Source organism: Geotrypetes seraphini, chromosome 1, assembly GCF_902459505.1.
Source record: "Geotrypetes seraphini chromosome 1, aGeoSer1.1, whole genome shotgun sequence".
Lineage (NCBI taxonomy): Eukaryota > Metazoa > Chordata > Amphibia > Gymnophiona > Dermophiidae > Geotrypetes > Geotrypetes seraphini.
In genome coordinates this window covers 50491002-50512524 of record NC_047084.1, presented here as the reverse complement: position 1 = coordinate 50512524, position 21523 = coordinate 50491002, and the positions used below count along the sequence as shown (strand labels likewise).

At 46.5% G+C, this 21523-nt stretch overlaps 1 protein-coding gene across 6 annotated transcripts in view; it reads left to right on the top strand.

The window, feature by feature from the left end:
- DDX4 (DEAD-box helicase 4) overlaps positions 1-21523 on the top strand; it is a 340193-nt gene that overhangs the window by 165981 nt on the left and 152689 nt on the right. For 5 of the 6 annotated variants that reach the window (XM_033931141.1, XM_033931180.1, XM_033931150.1 and 2 more), the window contains one exon: positions 4257-4334. The exons of the other annotated variant lie outside the window; for it this stretch is intronic. In XM_033931141.1, the coding sequence (XP_033787032.1) occupies positions 4257-4334 (78 nt within the window). The remainder of the gene's footprint in view (positions 1-4256; positions 4335-21523) is intronic. 6 annotated transcript variants of the gene reach the window in all.

Genomic DNA, 21523 nt, shown 5'->3' with positions numbered 1-21523 from the left:
TGAAGGCCTGAGGTGGAGTATTGCCTATATCAATTTCTGGGGCTGGATGGATGTAGTCAATTGAGAGTGGTTTACATTAGTACTGCTCGATTCAGGAAAAAAAAATTTGATTTTTCCTGCCCAATTGGGTGGGTTTTTTTTTAAACATCCTGGTGGGTTTATTTTATAGCCTCTTCACCCCCTTTACCTTCTCCTAACCACATTGGCGCTGTGGTGTAAACAAAATAAACAAAAAAGACTTTTCCTCTCTCTGTTAATTCCTAGCTCACATTTGTGGTCTAACAAAAGCTCTGGCAGGATACATGTTTCAAATCTGACATATTGTAATCACAAAACAGAAAAAATTATTTTTTCTACCTTTTGTTGTCTGGTCATTGTTCAAATCTTGTTGGTCCCAAGCTCTGGTTGTCTTCCGATAGCTTGCTTGCCAGGGTCTCCTTTTTTTTCTCCATGCTAACCATCCATCTGCCCTCCCCTTCCGTTTCCCTTCCCTCCCCTGGAGGTCTGGCATCTTTCCTTTTCTTCATCTCCATCTACAGATCCATCTTTTCTCAACTACCCTTTCATCCAGCATCTCTCCCTTTCTTTAACTTTCATCCCTAAATCCCATTGTCCACCATCTTTCTCCCTCTCCTCTGTTTTTAGATCCCTTATTTCTTCCCCCCAAAGTCTGGCATATGGACGTCTCTTTGAACCCCCCTTCCCTCCCTCCCTCCTTGTACATCTACACCAGGGCCCCCTCCCCTGAAGGCCTGCGTATTCAATTTACCTAATTTCAGCAGCCTGCCCTGCATAAGATCGCTGGCTTTAGCGATCTTTGCAAGCTGCCATATGTCATCCAAGTTGTCTTCTCTCTGCCACGGTCCCGCCCCTTCTCTGATGTCGGAGAAGGGGCGGGACCGCGGCAGAGAGAAGACAACTCGGACGATGTATGGCAGCTTGTAAAGATCACTAGAGCTAGCGATGTTCTGCAGGGCAGGCTGCTGAAATTAGGTAAATTGTTGCGGGGAAGCCACTTCCCGACTGACCCTCCCCACTCCTGCCACTCCTGCTTTAGGGGGGGAGGGTCAGTCAATGAATCGGGAGGCCGTTTTTTTTTTGTTGTGTAAATCGACTTGAATCGGGCAGCCCGATTCCCAGCTTCCCCAGCCCCCCTGCTCGATTCTCAGCTTCCCCTGCCCCCCTGCTCGATTCTCAGCTTCCCCAGCCCCCCTGCTCGATTCTCAGCTTCCCCAGCCCGATTCTAATTTTCACCAGCCCCCCTGTCCGATTCTCAGCTTCCCCAGCCTCCTTACCCGATTCTCAGCTTCCCCAGCCCGATTCTCAGCTTCCCCGGCCCCCCTGCTTGATTCTCAGCATCCCCAGCCCCCCTGCTTGATTCTCAGCTTCCCCAGCCCCCCTGCCTGATTCTCAGACTTATACTGGGCATTGCGTGGAGGAGAAATGTTTTCGCGGCGCAAAGGAGAGAACCAGCACGACGTCCGCTTGGCACTCCCAAGTCCTTCTGATGTAACTTCCGGTTTCACAAAACCGGAAGTTACTTTAAATGGGGACAACTCCGATGAGTAGCAGCGGCAGAGGGAAAGCATGAATGCCGTGAATGGGTCTTGAATCGGTGAGTTCGATTTATTTATTTATTTATTTTTTTTTTTTTTGCCAAACCAAATCGATTCTAATTGATTCACCTTAAGTGAATTGGTGAATCGATTTGAATCGTGAATCGGACAGCACTAGTTTACATGAGCTTCTTTAAAGGTATTAATGTTTTCTGAGGTGGTTTTCAATACAGACATATTTATGCCATAATCATGTGATATATTCCATTTAGAACTGTTAAGTGATGCAGAATAGAAATTCCTAAACAGCAGCAAATTAATCTAGAGCAGGGGTGCCCAACACGTCGATCGCGATCGACCGGTCGATCGGGAAGGCAACGCCAGTCGATCTCGTGTTGCCGTTCCAATCGGCCGGCCGATCAGCCTTCCTCTCCCCAAGGTTCCCCACGCACACACATTCTTGCTGCGCCCTTCCTGCCCGACTGCCAGAACCCGTCTTCCGACTGGGGGATGAAGTCACTTCCTTCGGGAGAAGGCGGGAGGGAGGTCTAGGGAAGTCACGACCCTTGAGAGCTGAGCGCCGGCTGCCCCTGGCGGAATTGACAAGCCAGACTGGAGAAAGGCGGTCGAGAGCAGGAGGAGCCCAAAAATGCCGGAGCTGCTGCTGCTGCTCTGACGTCTTGAGCCTGAAAATGGGAAGTTGAGTGTCGTGCTAAAAAGAGACTGGAACGGCTCTCATGGAAGACTGGCTTTTTTTCTTTTCTTTTCCTCGGCCTTGGGGATCCAGAGATTTGGGCCTGCAGAAGCCTAACGCTGACCAGCATTCCTCTCCCCGACATCAATTCTTACATCGGAGAGGAATTTCTGGGCCAGCCAATCGCTGCCTGGCTGGCCCGGAACTTCCTCTCCGACATCAGAATTGAAGGGGAGCAGAATGCTGGTCAGTGCAAGGCTTCTGAATGCAGAGCTTGGGGGGCGATGGCTTGGAGGCCTGTTCCCCGGTGGCGATGGCAAACCTAGTGGCTTGGGGGAGGGCAGGGAAAAAGAAACAAAGGGGGCAAGCAGGGAGACAGAAAGAAAGTGGGCATGGAGAGAGGGAGAGAAAGAAAGAACAGGAGGCAGGGAGAAAGAAAGAAAAAGTTGGGGGAGAGAATGAGGTATGGAAGAGAGAAAGCATATAGGAGGCTGAAAGAAGGAGTGGGCTGAAATCAGAAGATGTCAGAAGAAGTACAGCCAGTGTGAAGTGAGAAGAAGTCAGAAGAAGAAAGTGCAACCAGAGACTCATGAAATCATCAAACAAAAGTAGGAAAAATGATTTTATTTTCAATTTAGTGATCAAAATGTGTCTGTTTTGAGAATTTATATCTGCTGTCTATATTTTGCACTATGGCTCCCTTTTACTAAACCACAATAGCGGTTTTTAGCGCAGGGAGCCTATGAGCGTCGAGAGCAGCGTGGGGCATTCAGCGCAACTCCCTGTGCTAAAAACTGCTATGTGGTTTAGTAAAAAGGGAGGGGTTATATTTGTCTATTTTTGTATGGTTGTTATTGAGATGACATTGCATAGAGTCATCTGCCTTGACCTCTTTGAAAAAAACCCGGAATATGAATGATAATTAACATTTTCTCTGCCTTTCAGTGTACTTTGTGGGGTTTTTTAAAAATTTTTATTGTTGGTAGATCATTTTGACTTGGTCATTTTAAAAGTAGCTCGCAAGCCCAAAAATTGTGGGCACCCCTGATCTAGAGAGATGTGAGCTATGTCCATCCACCAATAGGTGGAGATAGAGAACCAAACTGAGCTCTTTCATATAGGATGGTGAGCTCCCTGGTTATCCAGTATTCTCTTATCTCTAGCACAGTTGAGGGAGGGGAAATGAGATGTGTTCTCTGTAAACTGAAGCCTAAGAGATCATGAGGGTGGGGAGTATGACAAGCAAGTCAAGATTGCTTGTTGCTTCAGTAAAGATAATGAAGCACAATGAAATATAACTCACCTTAGTGCTTTAAAAAAAAAAAAAAAAAAAAGTGAAATAGAGAATTGTTTGCGTGAACTACATTCTATTGCACAGGGACAGAAATCCAACCTGGGCTGTCTCTTTTCCAAGCTGTAGAGCCCTAATCTTTTTAGTCTTTCCTCATATTAGAGGAGTTCATCCCCTTTACCATTTTGGTCTTCTTTCTTGAGATAAGGAGACAAGAATTGAACGCAATATTCCAGGTGAGATCGCACCATGGGGCGATACCGAGGAATTATAACATTCTTAGTCTTGTTTACCATCCCTTTTCTAATAATTTCTAGCATCTTGTTTGCTTTTTTGGCCGCCACACATTAGGCAGAAGGTTTCATCGTATCTACAATGGCACCCAGATATTTTTCTTGGGCACTAACCCCCAAGATGAACCCAAGAGAAGGAATTTTAGATTTAGTTCACCTTTATCATTTGTAGCTCAAATGTGTGTGTTTGATTTGCTTTGGTATTAATTGAAGAGGGTTCTACAGCACTGGAGAAAAAGGTGAAACTGAAGAATATAAATTTCATCCTTCTGCTGACAACTTGCAAGTATGGAATGTTCATCTATTGTCAGGACTCATATGCTGTGTTAACAGAAATAACTTAATCTTCTCAGAACTACTGAGTTGGATCATCTGTTTGTTACTATCTTGTTTTGCGCCTAACCAACATTTTTTCAATGCAGGAAACACTGAGAATGGTGATGGAAAACAGATGTTTGGTAAAAGTTTCAGCCCTAGAAGGGGGTTTGGATATCGAGCTGGTGAGAACTATTTTCTGGCAGTAAATTTTTGTACTAGATTTTAGCTATAATTCAATTACTCTAGCATACTCGCAGTACTGTGTGCAGGCTCACACCTTTTTTTTTTTTTCTTTTTTTTTTTTGATGAAGCTATTTAACCTGAAAAGGCTTAATGTGAATGAACCAGTAGATATTCGCAATGCTAGTTATTTTAGTGTGTCTGGAGATTTAGGAGGCATTTGATAAATTTTCTCATGAAGCTCCCCCAGAAATTAAAAAGGTAAAGAGTCATGGATTTGATATACCACCTTTCTGTGGGTATGACAAAAGCAGTTTACATATTTTGCAAAAAGTTTCCACACTTTTATTCTTTTAAAAACACTATTAAATATCTCAAAAGCAAATGACATTACTTTTTCTCATAAGGTGATGAGCCAGCTTGTTTGACTGACTAGTCACATGACATTCTATGACACACCCTCATACCACTTCTGCCCCAATCATTTTCCGTGAAAATATGAAGAACCCTCGTACTTTTTTTTTTAGTCCCTAGTGGGACAATTTATCTAGTACCTAACTCGTGGTAAGCAGTTTTGTTTTATGCATCGCACTGGTTAAAAGATACAGGAGACTTACCGTATTTTCACGCATATAACGCGCGCGTTATATGCGTTTTTACCTACCGCGCATACCCCTCGCGCGTTATACGCGTGAGCATGGTATACAAAAATTTTTTTACATAGTTCCCACCCCGCCCAACGCCCGATTCACCCCCCCCCCAGCAGGACCGCTCGCACCCCCACCCCGAACGACCGCTCGCACGCGCTCCCACCCGCACCCGCATCCACGATCGGAGCAAGAGGGAGCCCAAGCCCTCTTGCCCGGCCGACTCCCCAACTCCCCGACAATATCGGGCCAGGAGGGAGCCCAAACCCTCCTGGCCACGGCGACCCCCTACCCCCACCCCGCACTACATTACGGGCAGGAGGGATCCCAGGCCCTCCTGCCCTCGACGTAAACCCCCCTCCCTCCAATGACCGCCCCCCCCCAAGAACCTCCGACCGCCCCCCCAGCCGACCCGCGACCCCCCTGGCCGACCCCCACGACACCCCCACCCCCCTTCCCCGTACCTTTGGTAGTTGGCCGGACAGACGGGAGCCAAACCCGCCTGTCCGGCAGGCAGCCAACGATGGATTGAGGCCGGATTGGCCCATCCGTCCCAAAGCTCCGCCTACTGGTGGGCCAATCAGAATAGGCCCTGGAGCCTTAGGTCCCACCTGGGGGCGCGGCCTGAGGCAGTGCACGGAAAGTCAGGGCGGGTGAACGGAGAGTCGGGACAGCGCACGGAGAGTCGGGGCAGTGCACGGAAAGTCAGGGCGGGTGAACGGAGAGTCGGGACAGCGCACGGAGAGGCGGGGCAGTGCACAGAAAGTCAGGGAGGGCGAAAGGAGAGTCGGGGTGGCCAGAGGAGAGTCGGGGCGGGCGAAAGGACAGTCGGGCTGCATGCGCGGTATACCCGTGAGCGCGGTATACAAAAGTTTTTGTACATAAAATCGTGGTTTCTGCGCGTTTTACACGGGTGCGCGTTATCTGCGTGAAAATACGGTACATTCTCAGTTTGTCTAACAGAAAAAGATAAATAGTGACATCTAATTGGGATGTGTAGTTGTTGGTTTTTTATCATTATTTTCAGAGTGGAAAAGAATTATTCTGTCCACATATTCATGGAGGTTGCTTATTTTGTATAGCTTATGCCTTGTCTGTGCCCTTAAAAACAAGATTGTGTTCTTCAACTACAAATGTATTTAATCCTGTAATTCTCGGTTATAGACTCCTTTAGATCACATGCTTCAGCTCCCTGTGGTTTATGGGACTTTTCCTTTTGGTCACTTGCTTTTTAAGCATGCTGGGCTAGTTGCCCCTCCCTCTTCTCTTTCCTTCAGAGATGATATATACCTCTCTGAAAGCTTTCTTTTAGTGATATATCAAGCCCAAATAAAACTGGAGAAAATTTTAAAAAACAGCTTTTATCTAACAGTGAATGCCTTCAAGACCACTTTAATTCCATTCCTACAGTACTCTACACCAGTGTTCTTCAACCACCAGTCCATGGACCAGTGCCAGTCCACAGAAATTTCCTGCCGGTCCACAGGGCCAGCACGTTCATCAGGCCCAAAACAGTGTTTTTCAACTGCCGGTCCACGGTGTGATCGATGCGGCGTTATCTTCGAGCCATCTCCCTCTTCCTAACTGATTCAGTGCACAAAGCCACGGGCAGTGGCTCCTACGGGCATCAAGTTTTCAAGTTTCAAGTTTATTTAAAATATTTGATATGATCGCAATATCCAAATCAATGCAATTTACAAAGATTAAGAAAAAAAACTCCAACAAACAAAGACACATTAAAACAGTTATAACATAAAGATGCAGTTCAGGGGGGGGCTAAAAAAAATGGTGTAAATACAATTTGAAAATAAATAAAGGATGGGTAAAGAGACAAAAGGTTAGGAAACGTTACCCACTTAATTTCTACTTAACAGTGTTCCTTGTCCAGATATATTCCAGAATGAGGTCATGTGATTTTAATTGGGTCAGTTAAAGGCGTCCTTAAACAGCCAACATTTTAGTAGGCCTTTGAACTTGTTAAATAATTTTTCTTCTCTTATTTTGAAAGGAAGCAAGTTCCAAATTTGAGGAGCTGTAACAAAAAAGATCATTTCCCTCCTTGAATAGATGATTTTTAATGAGGGAATTACTAACAGATTTTTCTTCTAATCTTAGAGATTTTACAGGAGTGTATGGAATTAGAAATCTTTCTAAAAATGCTGGGGCTTTATTTACTAATATTTTATGTTGAGTAAAGCTATTTAGTAAGTAATTCTATGGTTTACTGGTAACCAATGATTTTCTTTTAACAGTGAGGTTACATGATCAAATTTTTTTCTTTTCATAATTTTTATTGCAGTGTTTTGGAGAATTTGTAGTCTACGTATTTCTTTTAAGGTAATCCCTTTGTATAGGGCGTTGCAATAGTCAATTTTAGAAATGACTAGAGAATGTATTAAGATATTTAGTGATGATTTATCGAGAAACGCGGACAGACTCTAAATTCTTAAGCAAATCTTTAATGTAGTAACTCAGAACAAGGAGAAAAATGACTTTTAGTTCAGTTGCTTGGAAAGAAATGTGGCCTCTACTACTTGAGTCCACTCTTAACCAGTGCTCACATTGTTACCTCTAAAAAGGTTGAAAAACACTGCTCTACACCAACCAAGAAAAGAAGGTTGGTGTAGAGTAGTGTTTTTCAACCTTTTTACACCTATGGACCGGCAGAAATAAAAGAATTATTCTGTGGACCGGCATCGGTCCGTGGACCAGCGGTTGAAGAACATTGGGCTAAGTTGTGGGCCAGACCCTGCCCATCTCTACCCAGTCTCCACCCCAGACATGACCTCCATAATAGTACTAAGTGCACCTTGCACATCCTGCACCTGAACCAGAAGCCTTCTCTCTGACGTTGGTCCTCGGTTCATATGTTTACCTCACACTACTGTCTGGATACTTTCTCCAAGTGTGATAGCCATATTGGCCAGTCCGTTCATTCCCCTTTTCACCCACTGCTGAATCGAACCATGATCAAAAATGCAGCAACAGTTGAGTTGTCCAGAAGACTTGTACATTGTTATGCCTCTATAAGATGAACTGGCATGCCAATATGCTTCTGGCAGGACCAGCATAAGTCAGAGAAGGAAGAGCCAGTTAGCTTAGGTTTTCTGGAGTCCAAATGGCTCTATGGTACAAAAAAAATACATTGATTGAGTAATTGAGGCTGAAAGAGGTCCTTGGACCAAGGAACTAGATTAGATGCCATGGAGCTTCAGATATGTGCTCTCCAGTATCCTTTTCCCAGATTAGTTTGAGTTCCTCTGCTAAAACCTTTGGAGTTTGATTGAAAGGTTTTGTAAAATACTGAAGCATGGTGTGAGATAGTATAAGGACCATTAATAAAGGCACCACCAAACAAATGCATTAAGGTACTTTTGCATAAAAGTCATGAAAGAATTATTTAAGAACTGGGAGAATTTCATCAGTCCTAAAAAGATAGACACAATATATAGAATTTAGAAGTGTCTAGGCTTTGATAGAACTTCAGCATCATTCATTAGTTGTGGAATCTCCCCTGAAACGATCATGTGGCTCAGTCTTGTGCTTCCTCTTCTCCAGGCAGAGAAGCCAGGACATTGTATTCTTTTCGCAAAGGCATTTTCCAATCATCTATGCTCGACATGAGCTTATCATGCCATTGGGACATGCACACATCTTGATAGTTCTGTTGCGTCCTTTCCGGATTCTATATGCCATGTGTTCAATCCCAACTCACTTCCGGCTCACCACACAATTGTTTCTCACGTATTCACTTTATAGGACCCCCAGGTACCCCTGAAGAAGACATTTTGTCGAAACACGGACCGTGTTGGGTCCTGTATCCCTAGCAGACTAGGTCCTTTAAAGCTTTTATGTGGATGATTTCTGTATACCTTTGGAACTTTGACACTTTCAAATAAAGTCCATTTAGGAACATCGTCACTCCACAGAGTTTTTTTGGTTTTCTCTTCAATCCCAACTTGCAATCTGGGAGTTGCAGAAATCCACAAGCTCAAGTTTCAAATATATTTTGCACTTGATATACCGTCTATCAAGGTTTTCTAAACAGTTTACAGTAAAATCAATGAAAACATATATAGTCAAAAAACTTCTGTTAAAACATGCAAGGATCTCGGAGACTAGAATGGAGCATCACAGAGAAGAAGAGTAACATGGTTAAATTTTTTCACTTTGTAGATTTATCACAGTGTTCTGAAGTACTGTATTTGGAGAGGATAAATTTCTTTCAGTGTAATACCTTGGTACACTGGGGGTAGACTGGAACCTAGGCACCTCTGGCTGCGCTAGGGAGACCAAGTTCCTAGATGCTGTATGTGATTGCTTCCTGGAACAACTTGTCAAGGAAAATACAAGAGGAAATGCAATTCTGGACTTAATTCTGAATGGACTGCAAGGACTGGCACAAGGTGTAGAAGTCGAGGGAATGCTGGGAAGCAGCGATCACAATATGATCCACTTCAACCTGGATGCAGGGGGAAACACCGGTCCAGAACGGTGGCCATGGCTCTGAACTTCCGCAAGGGAAATTACAAAGAGATGAGACTCATGGTGGAGAAGAAGATTAAGAAGCGGATAAACACTGTAAAAACACTAGAGCAAGCTTGGTCCCTTTTTAAGGACACAGTCACCGAGGCACAAAATCTACATATACTGTGTATCAACAAAAGATCCAAGAGGAAAAAGAACAAATAACCGGTGTGGCTCACTGTAGAGGTGAAGGAAGCAATCAGAGACAAGGAAACTTCATTTAAGGAATGGAAAAGGTCAAAAACTGGAATAAGCACAACCAACATCAACGCAGATGCTATAAGACAGTTAAAGGGGCCAAAAGAGACTACAAGGAAAAAATAGCCAAGGAGGCGAAAAACTTCAAGCCATTATTTCGATACATTAAGGAGGAACGACCCGCGAAGGAAGCTGTGGGTCCGTTGGATGACCGTGGAATAAAGGGAGTGCTAAAGGAAGATAAAGAAATTGCCGACAAACTGAACACATTTTTTGCATTTGTATTTACCGAAGAGGATATACGCAACATACCGGAACCCACCAGGCTCTATGCTGGAAATGAAGACGGGAAACTGACAGGGCTGACGGTCAGTCTAGAAGAGGTATACAGGCAGACTGATAGGCTAAAGAGCGATAAATCCCCAGGACCGGATGGCATCCATCCGAGGGTCATCAAAGAACTGAAAGGGACTATAGCTGAACTGCTTCAACTAGTATGCCAACCTGTTGATCAAATCGGGAAAGATTCCGGAAGAATGGAAGGTGGAAAATGTTATGTCGATCTTAAAGGATTCAAGGGGAGATCTGGGAAACTACAGACCGGTGAATCTAACCTCGGTACCGGGAAAGATGGTCGAGGCGCTGATAAAGGACCGCATCATTGATCACCTTGACGGACATAGTCTGAGGACCAGCCAGCATGGTTTCAGCAAAGGCAGATCTTGTCTGACGAACTTGCTGCACTTTATCAAGGGAGTAAACGGGCAGATAGACAAGGGCGACCCCGTCAACATTTTATATCTGGATTTTCAGAAGGCGTTTGACAAGGTTCCGCATGAACGATTACTTCGGAAAATTGCAAGTCATGGAATCGAGGGTGAAATACTTACATGGATCAAAAACTGGCTGGAGCATAGGAAACAGAGAGTGGGGGTAAATGGACAATACTCAGACTGGAAGAGCGTCAACAGTGGAGTGCCGCAGGGCTCGGTGCTTGGACCCGTGATCTTCAACATCTTTATAAACGATCTGGACATTGGTACGATGAGTGAGGTGATTAAATTTGCGGACGATACGGAGTTATTCAGAGTAGTGAAGACACAGGGGGATTGTGAAAATCTGCAACGTGACATATGCTTGAGAAATGGGCATCGACATGGTAAATGAGGTTCAACGTGGCTAAGTGTAAAGTGATGCATGTTGTGAACAAAAACCTCATGCACGAATACAGGATGTCCGGGGCGGTACTTGGAGAGACCTCCCAGGAAAGAGACTTGGGAGTTCTGATCGACAAGTCAATGAAGCCGTCTGCAGAATGTGAGGCGGTGGCAAAAAGGGCGAACAGAATGCTAGGAATGATTAAGAAGGGGATCATGAACAGATTGGAGAGGGTCATCATGCCGCTGTACCGGGCCATGGTACGCCCTCACCTGGAATACTGTGCCAAGCACTGATCGACATACATGAAGAAGGACTACTCGAAAGGGTCCAGAGAAGAGCGACTAAAATGGTTAAGGGGCTGGAGGAGTTGCCGTACAGTGAGAGATTGGAAAAACTAGGCCTCTTCTCCCTTGAAAAGAGGAGACTGAGAGGGGACTTGATTAAAATGTTCAAAATACTGAAGGGAATAGACTTTAAGAGAGACAGACTGTTCACCCTCTCCAAGGTAGGGAGAACGAGAAGGCACTCTCTAAAGTTGAAAGGGGATAGATTCCGTACAAATGTAAGGAAATTCTTCTTCACCCAGAGAGTGGTGGAAAGCTGGAACGCTCTTCTGGAGTGTGTTATAGGGGAAAACACCCTCCAGGGTTTCAAGACAAAGTTGGACAAGTTCCTGCTAAACTGGAATGTACGCAGGTGAGGAGCACTGGTCTTTGACCTGAGGGCCGCCGCGTGAGCGGACTGCTGGGCAGGATGGACCACTGGTCTGACCCAGCAGCAGCATTTCTTATGTTCTTATGTAGTTGATATGAGGGATAATAAAGGAATGAATGAGGATATTGAGAGAAGGGGGATCTAGGAGAGACAAAATTGAGCGTATAGTTTTTAGTTTATAAAAACATTTCTGTATAACTGCACTTATCTAATCATAGAAAGTGAGTTTATTATCAAGTATGATACCCAATAACTTGATCTTCTTTTCCATTTTTGGATTCAATGCAGATAGGGAGGAGCTTCTTAATCCTATCCGTGGTGGGAAACAGAACACAGTTTGTTTTTTCAATGTTGAGTTCAAGCATATTTTCTTTTAACCAAGAGCTAATTTTGGAGAAATTTGCTGTTTTATATCCTGAACTCCACCCCTTAGCCTGAGAGCTAGCAAGCGTATCCAGTTAGTTCCTGCAAGCAATCTGTGCAGAAGTCTTTTGCAGTTTCTCTGCTTCTTTTTTACTTAGTTAATTTTCTTGGTGGCTTCAGTGCCTTGAGACCCCTTCCCGGTGGTCCCCTGTCAGAGGAAAGGATGCAGTCCTGCAGTGGGGGTGGGCCATTAGTGTGGGCAGACTAGATGGGCCGTGGCCCTTTTCTGCCGTTAAGTTCTATGTTTCTATGCTGCTTCACAGAGAAATTCTGGTGTATCTGTAGGTCTAGCCTGCTGTATGCCACCATTTCTAGACTCGGGGTCCCTTCCCTTGGGAGTCTTCTTGCCTGTGACCTTGTTATGGGTTTCAAGCAAAACACCACCCAAGTTTTCAAGGCGCAGGCTACCTTTCCCGCCTCCAATCATGTGGATGAATATCTGTGAGCACAGAGGTCATAGTCTGTCTGACCGGCTGACAGTCTGAAGATTTCAAGTCTGGTCCATTTGGAGCTATTTCTGAGGCAGTAAATCCTTTTCCTACAATCTAATGCTATTTAATGCTGCTGACAATCTGGCACTTCATTACTGTGAGTAAATCTCTTTCAATCTTGTACAATTCCTCTGGAGGCTGAACAGTCAGTCGAGTAATCAATCACTATCAGCCTTGAGCTGCAGGGACTCAATCAAATTGTAGTCTCTCCCTCTAGTGGTCATATCATTTCACTCCACCTAGAACCCCAGTCTAGTTCCTGCAGCCTAGCTGCAGGGATCTTGTCTCTTCTGCTCGTGATTTCTTTCAATTTTTGGTCACTTTAATTTGTTCTTTAATTGGTTCTTTGACGTGGTTCTTCCCCTAGTGCTGTAAATCTACCCTTTGGAGAGATCCTTTGATGTCTGCTTCTGGGGGGTGCTCTGTTAGCAAAACTGCAGTAAACCCTCTAAACAGCCTGCAGGTCAGATCGAGTCTCCAGGATCGGGAGCCATCTCGCCCCGGGTTCATCCGCTAAGGAGTAGAACGCAGGCTACTCGGTTCCGTGGAGGTGCGTATCTTCCCTAAATTTCCTGAGGAGTTCTGGTTGTTGCTATCTGAGGTGACGGGGAAGGTGAGCTGGTCAGAAGATCCAAAATCCAGTTTTCCAGCTCCTGAGGTACTGATCTCTTTGCTCTATGTGCAGCTGGCTTGCCATTGATTTCTGTTGCAGCACATGTCTCTGTGGTGTCTGTGTGCGCTCAAGTTTGGCGATTTTGAGGGATGCTGAAATTGGGGTTTTGGGTGTTTTCCCTGCATATCTTGACCCCCCTCCCCCACCTCTAAAATTATTAAATCGCTGTTTTTCAAGGTTCCCTGCAATTTTCCCGGGCCGTTTTAGGGCAAAATTGGCACCCGCAGTGGCCATCTTGGATTTTTATTAAAACTTTCTAAAGTATATATTCGTTCTCTCTCCAAACTTCACAGATGGCCTCCTCAGGACAGGATGGCATGGATTCTTGCCATAAGTGCCATAAGTGCCATAAAAGCGGATGGCTGCCGGATTCACAGCTGTGCATCGTGTGAGTTGTGGCCCGTGAGGGGTGTGAGCAATGCACAAATTCAGTGCTCTCCTCTGAAGAGATCCTACCTTCTCCAATTTCACCGGAGACATGATTACTACATCCAGGACACCTAAATTGGGCACGGATGGCACTTCCACAAAATATAAGCGCAGTTCCGGGGAAAAGTCTGCTAAGCATTCCAAATCTGAGTCCCGCAGAGTGGCTCTTGCTGCTGGTGACTATTTTACCCCGGAATTTATGGATATGATGTATCAGGCTTTTATGTGCAAAAGATCTATGACTGCTCCTTCCACTCAGAATCCTGTACAGCTGTTCATCCTCTGGATTCCAGCATGTCACTATTTTTTGTTGCTGGGGCTCTGGAAAGCAGACAGGCTGTTCCATTCATTGCTTCAGTTTCTATGCCATTGTTGTCACTTACATCTTCAGCGGCGTCCGCAGATAAGGCTAACCTAGTGGATCTTGGTGATCCCCAGAGCAGTGGGTTCCGAGACCTTGAGGATGATAAGGCAGTGTGCTGGCTCTTTAAGATTAGCCGCCTGCCTGATATTATTTGAGTCACTGAGGATACTGAACCTTAATTCAAAACAAGCGGTAGAATGTTCAGTCATGAATGATAAGCCTCTACTATCTACCTCCTTTCCAGACAATCCGGATTTGGTGGGAATGCTCTTAGAGGTCTGGGAGTCCCTGGAGGGTCCCCTTAAGTGTGCTAGGGCCATGGCGAAGTTGTATCCCATGGCCTCGGAGTTCACCAAGCAACTGGTCCCGCCGAAGGTGGATTCGGCTGTGGCTTAGGTCACTAAGGCCTGGATTCACTAACCTGCCTGATCGGGCCCGATCCGGGTAGGTCCAATGAATTCAGGAACTAAAAATATGCAGATGGGGCGATCAGAGGAATGCCCCCATCTGCCTGCATGGATCGCTCTATAGTGACCCCCATGCATGCGCAGACCAATTGTCGATGCCCGTCTGATCAGCACTCCTCTAAAACCTGCCTTAATACATGGGGGGGGGGGGGCTGGGACTACATTAAATAGAACTGACATGCTTAGACCCTGTTGATCCAGGCATCTTCCGTGAATCCCGTCCATACATGAAACTTTAAAGCAGACCTGCAGCTTTGCTGGGGAGAGGAGCACGCCTAGCCATTTGTCTCTATTATAAAAAAAAAAAAAAGGCTAGACTGCGAAAATGAACAGCGAGTCCTGCAATTTAAAAGTTTTGACAGTGTGTCTGCCTGAAAAGGCTTCAACAGTTCGTTTTCAAACAGATCGCGATGCGGTAGGAGAGCTTCAGGGAAGGGCAGGAGAATGGCAATGCAGCAGGAGAGATTCGGGGAAGATCGGGGCAGAGCAGGGCAGCATTCGGGGCGAGCAGGCAGGAGAGATTGCAGGGCTTCCAGTCAGAAAGACGTTTTCGACTGGTGCCCCAGCAGTCGCTTCTTCAAGTGATCGGCCGGCCCAGTCGGATCGGAAATTTGGTGTTGTGAATCGTGTCCCAGCCTACTTTGAATGTGTTTCACCTCATTTGCATGCATGGATTAGAAGCGGATCGCAGGAGTGAATCAGGCCAGATGGAAATTTGATAGTAAAGGGGTCGCAAACCGATCAGTACATGATCGGTTTGCTTTGTGAATCTAGCCCTAAGTGTTCTTCTTTACCCTCTGATGGAGGGGTTGTCCTGAAGGATGTTCAGGACAGGAAAGTGGATTTTGTCCTCTAGCATCTTTTTGATCCGCTGCAGTAGGAGTGAGAGCTGCGGTGGCCACTTCTTTTGTGGCCTGGGCGTGTCACACTAAGCTCCGCCAGGATCCTGAGGAGGTGTCCTTCTGGACCTTGACTTCTAGTCTCCGGGGTAAATTATTTGGCTGATGCCCTCTGACATTATGAAAGTTTTTGTTAAACTTGGAGCGTATTCAGTCTCTTCCCAGCGAATGCTGTGGATTCGCCGGTGGCCAGGTGATTCTTCATCTAAGGCTACGCTGAGCAGGTTGCCTTGTAAAGGTTCGCTCTTGTTTGGATGACCTCTTGGCCAGTGTTCAGGACTGCAAGCCTAAGGTGGTACCTAGGTCTAAATCTCATCCATCCAGGGATTTGGGACGGCCAAATTTTTGTCCCTACCAGTGCCCTCATCAGTATGCCAGGCCCCTCGGCAACGGGACAGTATTTCAGAGCTCCCTCCAGACCTTGCTTTGGAGGTCCAGCACGACAACAGTCTTCCAGCAATCGTCGTCCTGCCCCTCCCAAGAAGAAATTCTGATGCCAAACCTCTGGCATCTCTCCCTTGGATAGGGGGGGAGGGGCGCTTTCAGCCTATCTTCCAGAATGGCAGAGGGTGACTTCGGACTAGTGGGTCCTCGAAGTGCTCAGGGAGGGACTTAGACTACAGTTTTTCCGGCCTCCGCAGGATTTCTTCCTGGCAGCCATAGAATCTGTTCCAAAAGATGACTTGGGCTCAGGGAGATTCTCAATATACTTCATTGTGCCAAACAAAGGCTCTGAAGATTGGAGACCTATTCTGGACCTGAAGGCAGTGAATGTGTTCCTGCGAGTTCCACGTTTCCAAATGGAAACGGTGCATTCAGTTGTGGCAGCAATGGCGACCGGGCAGTTTTTGGCTTCCTTGGATCTCATGGAAGCATACCTCCACATCCTGATATTTCTGAAACATAAAAGGTTTCTGAGATTTCACGTGCTCGGGAGGCACTTCCAGTTCACGGCTCTGCCCTTCGTGCTGGCGTACGCACCCAGATCCTTCACCAAAGTCATGGTGGTAGTAGTTGCCCACCTGCACTCACAGGGTGTGCTAATACATCCATACCTGGACAACTGGCTGATCTGAGCTCCCTCGCTGGAAGAAAGCCACAAGGCGGTTCTCCAAGTGATGCTTTTGCTGGAGAGTCTTTGCTGGGTGATCAGCCTGAAGAAGAGCCACCACGAGCCAACGCAGGACTTGGAGTACCTGGGAGTCCGGTTCTACACGGGCTGGAACCAGGTGTTTCTGCCAGAATCCAGGAAGCTCAAGCTTTGGAGTACCATTCGGGCCATGTTGGAGGTTCAAGCTCCAACGGCCTGGCAGTATCTGCAGGTCTTGGGTCTCATGATGGTGACCATAGATGTGATTCTGTGGGCCAGAGCTCGCCTCCGTCCTCTTCAATTGTCCTTTTTGAATCAATGGAATCCTCAGCAGGATTCGCTGGGGGGTGAAATTGCCTTGGTTGGCAGTGGCCTGCAGCAGCAGCTGTGGTAGCGGAACACTGTTACTGTGGACAAGGGACTTCCTCTGTGAGTCTTAGTCTGGGTGACCCTGACAACAGACGCAAGTCTATCCGGTTGGGGAGCAGTTTGCAAATCTAGGCGGAAAAATATCTGGAGGCCTTGTCCGTGGCTCATTTGACTGGCGTAGACAACGTTCAGGCAGACTTTCTAAGTCGACAGATTCTGGACCCAGGAGAATGGTCCCTGTCCAGGCTCGCGTTCAAGTCCATAATTCGATGGTGGGGCCGTCCAACTTTCAATCTGATGGTGTTCTCCGGGCACTGGAAGGCGACAGATTTTTCAGCCACTGTAGGTAGGTCGGCAGCGAAGGGTTCGATGCTCTGGTTCAAACTTGGCCCGAGGTGGAACTCCTATGTCTTTTCCCTGTGGCCTATGATAGGGCGTGTCCTGCGCTGGGTGGCCTCTCACATGGGTCCGGTAATCCTGGTGGCCCTGGGTTGGCCCAGAAGACCTTGGTAGGCAGGCGTGCAGTTGAGCTTGGAGAGGGGTCTGCGTCTCCCTTGCCATTGGCAGAGCTCCATAGCGCTTCAAGATTCGGACCGCTTTGGTCTTACAGCCTGGCGCTTGAGCGCGCGTCATTGACAGTTAGGGGCTACTCATCTGCAGTCATCGCTACTCCTTCAGAGCAAGAGGAAATCCACCGTGTCAGCCTATGTGAAAGCCTGGAGTTGCTTTCAGGCTAGGTGTGACGGGGTTCATGCGGATCCTTTGGCCCCTTCAGTGGCGCATGTTCTGGACTTCTGCAGGCAGGCCTCAGGAAGGGTCTGGCAGTTTCTTCTCTCCGTGTTCAGATTGCGGGACTTTCAAGTTTGGGTCCCTCTACTCTCACCCGGACGTTGTCCGCTTCTTGCAGGGGGAGAGGCGGGGAGGCTGAGGCATCCCTTGCAACAGCCTTGTCCTATGTGGAATCAGAATCTGGTTCTTCACTCACTGGCTTGTCCGCTCTATGAACCTCTGGATGGGATCTCTCTCAAAGATCTTACCATCAAGACAGTTTTCCTCATTGCGGTGATCTCTGCACGGAGAGTATTAGAGCTTCAGGCTCTCTCGAGCAGAGATCTTTCTCCGCATCACGGAGACTGCGGTTAGTTTGAGGACAGTGCCGCCTTTTCTTCCGAAAGTGGTTTCCTCATTCCATGTCAATCGGGAAGTTTGGCTGCCTGCCTTTGTTCAGTCGGGCTTCAAATCAAAGGACTGTGTTTTGCTGTCTCTAGATGTGTGGTGTCTCCTTTTGAGATACCTGGAGGCCACGAATGACTTCCATATGTCGGACCATCTGTTTGTTTACAAGGCTATCGTCTGTAGATGGATCCATGTGGCTATTTCTGCTGCTTATGTGTCAGCAGGGAAAATGCCTCCCCTTTGAAAAGACAGGCTCACTCTACCAGAGGAATGGCTTCTCGTGGGCAGAATCACATGTGGTCTCGCCTGAAGAGATTTGTAGGGTAGCCACTTGGGCCTCTCTTCATATGTTTACCAAGTTTTACCAGCTTGATGTGGCAGCTAAGCATGATGCAGCTTTTGGGGCATTGGTCCTGGTGGTGAGCTCATTTGGCCGTCCCTGATGTTTTGGGACTGCTCTGATACATCCCAACTGTTCAGCCTCCAGAGGAATTGTACAAGAACGAAAGATTAGGTTTCTTACCTCTGCTAATTTTTCTTGTAAATCTCCTCTGGAGGCTGAACGACCCGCCCTTTTTTTCTGTCTGATTCGCAGGTTTCCTGCCAGTAACAGGTAAGCTGGATTTCTGTCTTTGATCATCCTAGCTGAGAATCCCATCCTTGTTACTTATCAGTTAGTAAGGTTTGTGGGGTTAGAGGGGTCCCTGGGTGGTGGGCCCCTTATGACCTTCAGGCTGTGTTTCCATTTTTCTTTTTCAGAGTTAAGCTGTTTTTGTAAATGTGTTCCTGTTCAAACTACATGTTATGCAACATTTGGCCTTCGGGCCCTTATTGTTTTGACTTTTTTTTATGAGCAGAATTGATATGTAGTGGGGAGTCCCCGCAGCCCTCTCTCATTTTATTCTGGTCTTTCCTGCTTGTTCTAGATATTCATGGCTTTGGTACCAACTGGGGTCCAGGTGGAGTGCAGGGATATGACCACTAGAGGGAGAAACTACACTGATTGTAAGTCCCTGCAGCTCAAGGCTGATAGTGATTGATTACCTAACCGACCATTCAGCCTCCAGAGGAGATTTACAAGAAAGAAGATTAGCAGAAGTAAGGAACCTAATCTTTTGTTATTTCTTATGGGCATTTCGGGGGTAGCTTATAAAGCGATTTTAAAGTTGTTTTTCACAGTTTTTGAGGGTAGGGTTCAGGTCCCTCACTTCTCCAGACCCCAAATCGTTATTTTTTTATTTTTGGTTTTTGTTTGCTTTTGGTGTGAATTTGTGATGGGGTCATCTTGGATTTTAAAAACTTTATCTTTTTTTTCTAACTTCTATTTCTGCCTCAACCCCTCGATTTGATTCAAAATTATTTGGGTTGGACTCCCCAGCCCCTAATCTGTTGAATGTAGACATTAATTAAGCTGGATTGGCGCCGAATCAGAGATAGGGTCAGCCCTAGAGGGACTTGTTGGCTTTGGCAGAGAACTTGAAGGCCGGGCGCTAGGGAAGCTAGGGCCGGATGCCTTGGTTTGGCCCTGGCTGGCTCATGAGCTCCAGTAATGTTCCCTCCGCGACCTCTGGCCTTTCAGGTCCTCTGCTGGATAGCAGTGCATCCCAGCCCAGATCAGGCTTCATCACTCATGGTATGTGGATCTCATCTATCTTTGGTGAGTTGAGAGACTCCGGTCCCCTCTTCATCAATATTTTCTCAGGGGCCGGTGTCCATGGAGAATCCACAGCGCTTTGGTCTTATGGCATGGCTCTTGAGTGCTCAGCTTTGATGAAGTGATTTTTCGGATGTAGTTATTGACTTTTTTGTGCTTGATGAAACCCTCTGCTATGGCATCTTATGTCAAAGCCTGGAAGGCTTTTCAATAGTGGTGTGCTAAGAGTTACATGGAGCCTAAGAGGGGCTCCCTTTTTGGTGGTCCTGGTTTTTCTTTCGGTGGGCCTAGAAACAGGTTTAGCACTGGCCTCCCTTAAAGTTCAGGTTGCAGACCTTTCATGCTTTAGAGCGTGTAGAGGCACTAGTTAGTTACTGCTCATCCAGCTGTATCCAGGTTTCTGGGAGGAGCACTTTGTTTGCAACCTCCCTCGCATTGTCTTTCCCCTCATGGAATCTTACCATCATTCTGCAGGGCCTTGAAGAGGCTTCATTCGATCCACTGAAGGATGCTTCTCTTCTGGATCTGACTGTCAAGACTGACTTTCTAGCCACCGTTATCTTGGCACAATGTTTTTCAGTGCTTAAGGCTCTTTCGTGCAGGGCGTCCTTTTTCTGTTTTCCAGATGTTGGAGTTTTCTCTGTACTGTACCTTCCTTCCTTTTTACCGAAAGTAGTTTCTGTCTTCATGTCAAGCAGGAAGTTTGTCTGCTTTTCCTGCGGTAGGCTCTGAGTGAAAGGATCGGATCTTGTGCAAGTCGGTTGTCAGGAAAGTCTTGCTACACTGTTTGGAGAGGACTAATGATTTCCGGCTCTCCGATCGCCTATTTGTCCTGACTGCTGCACCTCGCCATGGTCAGCCGTCAGCCAAGAATGCAATCACTCGATGGATTTGAATGGCCATTTCCGTGAGTTCCATCGCCCGTGGCAAACAGCTGCTGATTTCGCATAATGCACAGTCGACTAGAAGTGTGGCTATGTTGTGGGCGAAATCTCATGCGTTTCATGCTGATGAACTTTGCATGGCAGCTACTTGGTCCTCTTTTCATAGTTTTTACCGAGTGGATATGCTGGCTCATTCTGATGCTGCTTTATGAAACATCTGTGTTGAGGGCAGGCTCTAATGTCTCTCCCTAGACGTTGCCATTGCTTTGGTACGTCACCCAGCGTATGGAATCCGGAAGGGACGTAACAGAATGGAAGATTAGGTTTATACCTTTGATAATCTTCTTTCTGTTAGTCCCTTTAGGATTCCATATGACCCGCCCTCTCTGTGCACTCAGTTGTTTGGTGTAGCCTGCTCTTTTCTGCCACGGTTGCTCTCCTTACAGGCTTGAAGATTTTCCAGCCAGTTGCCAGATCCTGTGGGGAGTTTGAGTATCCAAATTATCGAAGGCCTTTCTTCGGGTGCTCATTGCACACAGTTGGTTAGTTCCCTCCAATGTTTTTCTGAGTTGTCCTTGTGCCTATTTATCGCTTGTTAATATTTTGCAGAGCAAACCAGTTCAAGAATTACTTATGTTGCTGGGGATACTACCCATACCCACTTGTCATGGATTTGTTCAGGTATATTACTTGGGATTGAGACTTAACTGGATATTTTTGCTAGCTCTCAGGCTAAGGGGGTGGAGCTTGTGCTCAGAAAAGTTTGTGGATTTCTGCAACTCACGGATTGCGGGTTGGGATTGAATGCCTAGCATATGGAATCCTCCAGGGACTAACAGAAAGAAGATTATCGAAGGTATAAACCAAATCTTCCATTTCACTACCAGCAGGGTCTCCCAAGGTGGACAGTTTCAGTGGAGTTGCCAGACTAACAATGTACCACCCATCTAGGCAGCAGCAGCAGCAGATAGGCAGTTGGAGTTGGAGGATTGCGTTTGATGCAACAATGGCGAAACATCAAATTT